General features: G+C 34.6%; 1 protein-coding gene across 1 annotated transcript; it reads right to left on the bottom strand.

The window, feature by feature from the left end:
• Positions 1-6,489: 6,489 nt before the first annotated feature.
• Positions 6,490-7,410, bottom strand: LOC111466537 (ferredoxin-thioredoxin reductase, variable chain-like). Its single transcript, XM_023111238.1, has one exon. The coding sequence runs from the start codon at positions 7,322-7,324 to the stop codon at positions 6,779-6,781; it is 546 nt and encodes a 181-aa protein (XP_022967006.1). The 5' UTR covers positions 7,325-7,410; the 3' UTR covers positions 6,490-6,778.
• Between the last annotated feature and the right edge of the window lie 1,555 nt (positions 7,411-8,965).

Below are 8,965 nucleotides of genomic sequence, written 5' to 3' on the forward strand. Positions count from 1 at the left end.
TTTTTTTTTTTTTTTTTTTTTCTCTCTCTCTTTTTTGAATTTCAAAATTATTTATTTTTATATTAAAAAATATATATAATGTCGGTGATTGGAAACTCTAATAATTAGTGGGGAAAATCACAACCACTTAGGAAAATTAATATTGAGCCTTTTATTTTATTTTTATTATATGGTATGGTTTATTATAAAATAAGCACCACATAAAAGCGCTTTCCAAAGATATTGTTTGAATGTGACAAATGAATAATTGAAACCATATAACAAACATTCAATAATTAAGTTAATTATTAGTGTATTATAAGATTTAATCTAATTTAATTTAAAATATGATTTGACTAAATAGATATAAATAAAGGTATTTGAGGATTTAAATTCCTTGTTCGAACCAATAAAATAAGTTAAATGTTCATATATTAATGTTTATTTTTATGGAGATCTAGGCACGGATTCCTCGCAAGGAATTTGCAAAGGAATAATTTTTCTCGGTTTATTAATCCTTTAAAAAATAATTATTGTTAGATTTTTATTTTTTAATATAATATTTATTTTTAAAAAATTTAAAATCTAATTTTGATATTATAATAAGTATATAATTTAAATATTACTCTTAAAATTAACTATTTATTTAATATAACTAAAAAGCATATTTTTTTTTTAATATAAGTGAAAAATATATTTTTATTAGACAGGGACAAGGAATATAATCTCATCTCTAGCTCCATTTATCTAAGAGGAAAATAATGTTTCTCATTCTCTATCCTATTCCCCATTAAAATAGGGAATCCACTCCTCGGGATGGTCCACGACCCCAAGGTAAAATGGACATTTCTAAATATCCTCGCCTGACATCATTCCTAGACCTACTAGATAAGCCTAATTGTCTGTGAAAATGGTGAATCATTTAGATCGACTTCAGAGTCTACATTAGAATGAGAATTCAGTTCAGTACCTTTTGAAGTTTAAGTTCATAAAAACGCTTTCAAAAAGTCAATACATAGATTGAACTTGTAAATACTCTATCCTTATAAAAAAAAAAAAAAACGGGTCTATTGACTTTACAAATTGCATAAACTCCCGCTAAAAAAAATTCTCCAATTAAATCAAACTTTAACGTTTTACACAAGTTTGTTTGGTTTGCTCGACACTCAAAATATTTAATGCTAAATTATTATAAAAAATAGTCATTAAACCTATGTTGACAACGACCTGAAGGGTTGCTAAAGTGGTCACCCAAAACGTTACAAAAGATGGATCATTAGTTATACTCTAGTGGTCGGCAACAGTAGTTGCACGATAACCATTGGTTACCGACAGCAATAGCACAAGGGTATTTTAGTCATTTTCAAATATTATAAAATTTTGCGTTGATTTCAGTTCTCAAACACTAAAATGACGTTTTTTTTCTTTCTCAAAATTAAACGATTAAAAGGTAAATGACACGGATCTAATCGACACAAATCTAGACAAATTGGTTGGTTCATTCATTTCACAAGGGACCTCTTTCATGAAAGTTCAAAAACATAACATTATTTCTTCATAAAAGGTGGTGGACGATATTTGGTACAGGTTTGGACATTTTGTACCAACTGACAGCCAAGAATCTCGCCCAACCCTAAGTGCTTGAAATCATTTTGTATAATATAATAATATTTAATTTTAAGATCAAATATATTTATTGGACTGAAAACAAAATCAGATGGCTTTAATGTCATATTTTGAAAATAATTTTGTCCCAATTAATTAATTTATATAATTATCTGATTCTATATTTTTAATAATAAGTATTTTAATTATAACAAATTTTGTAGAATTGTTCAATTATAACAAATTATTTTCTAATATATCCTATTGGTTGAGGATTCCAAATCTTGGTTGGAAAGTAAAAATGTGGATACCTCTCTCTAACAAACTCGTTTTAAAATTGTGAGGCTGACGATAATACGTATCAAGCCAAAGCAGCCAATGTCTACTTACGATGGATTTGGACTGTTACAAATGGTACTAGAGTCAGACACTAAACAATGTGTCTACGAGAACACCTGGGCCTCCAAGAGAGTGGCTTGTGAGATCTCATATCGGTTAGAGAGAAGAATGAAACGTTTCTTATAAAAATGTGGAAACCTCTCTCTAACAGACGCAATTTAAAATCGTGAAGCTAACGACGATCAGACCAAAATGAACAATATCAGCTAGCGGTGAACTTGAACCATTACAAATGGTATCAGAGCCAGACACTGAGCATGTGCCAGCAAAGATGCTGAGCCACCAAGGGAGGTGGATTATGAGATCTCACATCGGTTGGAGAGGAGAACGACGATACATATGGACTTGAACTTGAATTGTTACAAATGATATCATAGTCAAATACTGAGCGGTGTTCTAGCGAGAACGTTGGGCCCCCAAGAGATTGTGAAATCGCACGTCGGTTGGAGAGGAAAACAAACTATTCCTTATAAGTGTGTGGAAACCTCCACCTCACAAATGTGTTTTAAAATCATGAAGCTAACGACGATACGTATTGAATCAAAGTAGACAATATCTACTAGCGATGAACTTGGACTGTTACACTTTTGGTAATTATATCATCTCCTCCATTGTTTGGTCATCTCTATATCAATCTCCGATTCTCATATACAAGATCGTGCATGAAGACGAAAAAAAAACTAATTTTCAAGGAGAGCTTAGTGTCACGGTCCTACATTGAGCGTCTCTTGAGGAACGCCGCTTTGCTTGTCATGACGTGAGGGTCACAACCTACTCTCTTCATAGTATGGTTGTGACACTTTGCAACAATAAGAGCCAACATTCATGAATATAATTTAGGTGTTGATGGAGGTTAAAGGTCTTCATTGGGGAAATGAATTGATAGTGAAGCAAGAAATTCATCCAACTCACATCAGTTAAAATCAAATTAATCTGACAATCCAAATGATTTCTAACCCATGTCAGATGAAGTGGTTAAACTTGTCAGACAAAGGTTATTTTCCTTATAAACATGGCAAAATCAACGAAACAAATCATAGTAAATAACACCATATGCTCCTCCTGCTACAGATTAAGGCAATAATGAAACAGATGTTCAGAGGAAAACAGATGTTTCTCTCAAGTATTGACTGTTCTTCATTGTCTCAACTCAACTATGCAGGCATTCCCACGACATCCGCTAAGCTTGAGGTTAAATTACGCTACTACAATATCGAAAGTACCTTGATAACTTACCCTTTGTCAACCTTGTGAGTTTCATTTTTGTATGCCATCAGTTCCATGCTTAGTGTCACAATCGCACTCTTGTGGCAACAAGACAACGATTGTGTGACACTTGTTCTAACCCAGCGAACAAGTCAGCTGTGAGAAATTCGGATTTTGCGGACAACATCGGCATATGCTTGAGACTTGGGTCACGTTTGCGAGAAATGTTTTAAAAAACATGAGCGAGGAAATACATTTGAAAACAATTTGAAAGAATAGACAATAGCAACATTACATGGCTATAAGCAAAGAAAGAAACATCACAGCTTAAATAACATATAACTGAGTATGAAGAATTAACGACTAGTCTACCCCTATAGTACATTTTGGGGCATTTTAACCCTAACGGGTGTAGACATGATTTTGGTGAATGGTCATACACCCCCATATTGACACAACACGAAATAGTAAAGATCTATCTAAGATGAAAGCATGTAAAAGACGTTTGGAACGGACATGCGGTTATGAACAACAAGTCCTAGACAAGCATGACTGGAACATCCGAGATACGGCCATAGACAACACACTTTAAACAAGCATGCTTGTGACACCTAGCACTGGTCAGGAAATAACACAGAAAGACCAAGGACGCTCTCTAGAAATTAAACATGATACATGTGAAAATTTTCAACAATATATGTTGGCTAAAATTTATTAAATATGTCATGCTGGTAGAGATTTGACAATCGCTTATCTAATGTAATGCAGCAGGTTAAGAGCATGCAAAGATGTATAAATTCTACCCTCATCTCATTCCACTAAGAAAACATATAAAGCTTTCAACAAGCAAACAACAAATTTGTTCTTGTATGCTTTTCAGCAATCTTAGGGGCTTTGTCCCCAAACTTCATAATGAGATTCATTCTTAAATTCCTCTAGCTTTAGAACTCAGGTTCATAGTTTTACAACCTATAGAACAAATCATCTTCGAGTAAGGTCGTTAATACGCCTCTTAACTCTCCCCACTCTTATCTGCAGGGTGCACTTTTTCATCTCATCTAGTCATTCATATTCATCACTTGAGCTCTTTTGAGCTATGGCAGAGGTCATCATGTAGAGTTATTAAATAAAATAACGTGCACAATATGCAAATTGCAATTATTTCCATGATAGCAAAAAGTCCATCCAGTTGTGAGATCTCACAACTGTTGAGGAGGAGAACAACCTATTCTTTATAAGGGTGTAGAAAGCTCTTCCTTGAGACGTGTTCTAAAAACCTTGAGGGGAAGCCCGAAAAGGAAAGCCCAAAGAGGATAATATCTGCTAACAATTGGCTTGAGCTGTTACAAATGGTATCAGAGCCAGACACCGAGTAGCGTGTCAGCAAGGACGTTGAGCCCCGAATGGGGGTGGATTATGAGATCCCATATCGATTGGAGAGGGGAACGAGTGCCAACGAGGATGCCGGACCTCGAAGGAGGTGGAGATTGTGAGATCCCACATCAGTTGGAAAGAGGAACGAAACATTTCTTATAGGGTACGAAAACTTCTCCCTAACAAACACGTTTTAAAAACCTTGAGAGGAAAGACCCAAGAGGACAATATCTACTATCAATAGGCTTGGACGGTTCCATTTCCAATAAATATGACAAGGGCATTCATTGTTAAGTTTCTACTTTGGTGAGTACTACAGAATGGCAACAAATTGGCACTAGAAAGAAATCTGAAGTTTTCGAATATCAAACGACTTATAATCTTCTTTTTCATAAATAGAAACATAATGTTTAATTTGGATCACCTTTATCTAGAACTTCTCTATTTTCTTCTAAACTGGCAACTCAAGAAGAAAACAAGATTTAGTGTTCAATATTCCCCCTTAATTGAGAATGCAATGGACTATTTTAATATTCTACACCAAAGTAAATCAACAGTATTCTGTATAGAGCTCGTGTGGCCTTTCGACCCGCAAGTTCTAGACACGTAGGTACTCATTCAAAGATGTAAGAATGAAAATACACTAACATTCATCTCGGAAGCCAAGTCAACCAAATCCTTAGTAAAGAAGCCCATGTTGATCAGAAACAATTGACTTCTTCATATTAAATGTATGTATGATGTAACGATAAGCATATTATACACCTTACGAGGCTAATTATCGGTACAATTCAATTGGTTTTTGTGAAACTCTTCACAGAATCAGTTTATATAACAGCCCAAGTCCACCGCTAGCATATATTGTCCTCTCTAAGCATTTCCTTTCGGGCTTCCCCTTAAGGTTTTAAAACATGTTTACTAGGGAGAGGTTTCCACACCCTTATGAGGAATGCTTCTTTCTCCTCTCCAACTCCAACCAATGTGGGATCTAACAATACACCCCCTTGAGGGCTAGTGTCCTTGCTAGCACACCGTTCGGTGTCTGGCTCTGATATCATTTGTAACCGTCCAAGCCCACCACTTGCAGATATTGTCCTCTTTGGGCTTTTCCTTCCGAGCTTCCTCTCAAGGTTTTAAAACACATCTACTCGGGAAAGGTTTCCTTCCTCTCAAGGTTTTAAAACACATCTACTCGGGAAAGGTTTCCACACCCTTATAAGAAATGTTTCGTTCTCCTCTCCAACCAATGTGGGATCTCACGGTTCAAATTGAACCAAGCCAACTCAAAACTACCTAATCAGCCATCCATTAAAACCAGAATTCAAGAAGTAGCTGTAACAATTTTTACAATGATCATATTATCAAATAACCCAGTATTTAAGAACCATGTTTCTGGCACTCTTACACTTATTGGACTTGTTAGTACAATAGCGTACAAAGTTAATATGGGTCCAACATTTGTTAGACACGTATTTGAACACCTTTTAAGCATACTAAGTAGACACATAACAATATACCACAAAAAATAATAAATTTGAGAGCAAAAGAAATCAAACTAATTTTTTAAGCATATAATTGAATCAACTCATTGACACAATTTCCTTCTTGTAAGAAAATGATATTCGTTTTAATAAACATGTCTTTCTGTGTCCATGTCGTGTAGTGTCTATGTCTCGTATCTATATCTATTCGTGCTTCTTTGCCAAGTATGACCCATCAAATAGGTACTCACTCCATACCCCAAGTCTATACTCCCTTAATAATCATCTAAAGTAAGGCTTCCTATTTCCTCCCACTAATTCTTCTCCTCATCAGTAATTAGTCACTGAAATTCTTATTCAAAGCAAAACATGAACTACAGCAGTCACAAGAATCAAGTAGGCATTTATCTTCACACTAGAGGTTGAAAGAACAGCCATACAAGAGTAACCCATTTTGAAACCATTTGATTCGACATGTATTGGATGACTAAATTTCCCTCTTGGTTCAATTATTTTACAGAGCCACATAGAAAATCGAGAAAGTTAAGCAGCTCAAAGGAAAACATTCGAGCATTTTCTACATTACAAGGCAAAGAGTAAATGATGTAAATGGAAGAGGATCAAACCTTGAAAGGTTGATAATAATACTGCACAAAGGAATTCGGAATCGGAAAAACAGTAATTGCCTTGGTCTGGAGATTCAATAAGCTTGATTGGAGATTCAATAAGCTTGATTAAACGTATTCAAATTCATCCTCCTTGAGATGAGCAACGAATTTGACCGGAGGCCGGCCTTCAACCGGAACAACAAACTCCACCTTATACGGAAGATTAGCAGAAACATGTTTACCCTTCCAAACGCGTACATAGTCCTTCAGCACTCCTTCCATCCCCTCAAGATTTGCCTCCGGCAACTTAGCTACATGATACACCTTCAAAGGTACCTTAACCCTAACTTTCGCTCCAATTCTAGTAGCAGCCGCTTCGCCAGTCTCCTCCTCAGACAATGACGTCGCCGCCGCCGAAACAACAGTAGCAGAAGAGGAACCTCTGGAATCTGATTTGACTGTAACCTCGCTACAAACTCTTCTCCCTCTTCCAATCAAGCAGTTGAAAGGATTAGCAACAACTGACGATAGAGAACTAACAGACGAGGAATAGGACGATTTGACATCAACACTAGTGGCTACCGTCAGAGAACAGGTGGGACGAGAGGCCGCCGACGCTGACGCCGTCACCGGGGATGGTATCACGCCGACACTGCTTGCAATACTGATCATCTCTGCGTCGCCGGTGGAGTCGCGCGCCGAAGAAGGAGTTATATATATTATTGAGAGTTTTTAATATTTTTCAGAAATTTCCTCTCCCTTTAATTTTATGGTATTGATTTATTGCCACAGACCACACGACCTTATTGGATATTTTCCACTTTAAAATTATATAATAACCATATTTATTTATTTATTTAATTTTGGAAAAATAAAACTAAATATAAAAGAGAGGGTTTTTTTTTTCCTTCTTATCTGAAACAAGAGAATCAGAATGATGCCACGTGTACATTTCCTTATCTGGTGGATATGTGAATGTGTGATTATCGCGCTGTCGTACTCCGCTTCATCGTTTTACGACACATCGTCCGAAATTAGAATTTTCGAAAAATTATTTTTTTCAGTTTCGTGTTTATTTAGTCATAAATTTAAAATGATCAAATATGTAATTAAATGAAAATTGAATTTTTATATTTTGTGTTTATTTAGTAAGAAATATGTACTTGGGTAAAAATTCAATTTCTTTTTAATTTTATATCAAATTTTAATCTAGTATTATTTACATATTTACTAAATTTTAAATAAAATATTTTACATATATTAAACATGAAATTATACCAAAATTCAAAGTTTATAAACCTATTAAATATTTTTAAAGTTTAGGGAAGTATGAACAAGTCTAGTTTAAAGACGTTTAAAGACTAAACGTCCAATTTAACCAATTTTTTAATATTTTTCTATTTACAACGATTTTTAAAATGAGATCAATTTACCTAATTCCTAAAAAATGAAAAATAATTAATTCAGTAATATATAAAAATGATGTCAAATCCTACCATAATACGCATGATGAAATTTACTTGATAAATACAAGCATAAGTGAAAATATTCAATCGCTAATAACTCAATTAGAAACGCTCTTACTAAGATGATAATATAAACATAGGATTATAATATAAACATAGCCAAGAATATCAAAGGGAAGGGGAAAAAACAGCCAAGCAAATGATAATAATAACTCATACCTACCAAGAAATGTCTCAACCAAATGTCGACGAGATGATCGATAAGCTACCTGAACCTGTTCAATTGCTAACAACTTATTTAGTAACGCTCTTACTAGGATTATAATATAAACATAGCCAAGAATATCAAAGAGAAGGGAGAAAAACCAGGTAAGCAAATGATAATAGTAACTCATACCTACTAAGAAATGTCTCAACAAAATTCGATGAGATAACCGATAAGCTACTTGAACCTGTTCAATCGCTAATAGGACTATAGAAGGGGTAAAAAGCCAGCTAAGCAAATATATTATAACTCTACTAAGAAATGTCTAAACCAAATTTCAACTATGGACGAGTTCATCGATAAGCTACTTGAACCTGTTCAATCGCTAATAACTTATTTAGAAACGCTCTTACTAGGATTATAATATAAACATAGCCAAGAATATCAAAGGGAAGGGAGGAAAACCAGCTAAGCAAATGATATTAATAACTCATACCTACCAAGAAATGTCTCAACCAAATTTCAAGTACCCACAAGTTCATCGAAAACTCGAACCTGTCCAATCGCTAATAACTTAATTAGAAACACTCATACTAGGATTATAATATAAACATATCAAAGGGAAGGGGGTAAACTTGGAGA

This window comes from Cucurbita maxima, unplaced genomic scaffold (genome assembly GCF_002738345.1).
Source record: "Cucurbita maxima cultivar Rimu unplaced genomic scaffold, Cmax_1.0 Cma_Scf00031, whole genome shotgun sequence".
NCBI lineage: Eukaryota > Viridiplantae > Streptophyta > Magnoliopsida > Cucurbitales > Cucurbitaceae > Cucurbita > Cucurbita maxima.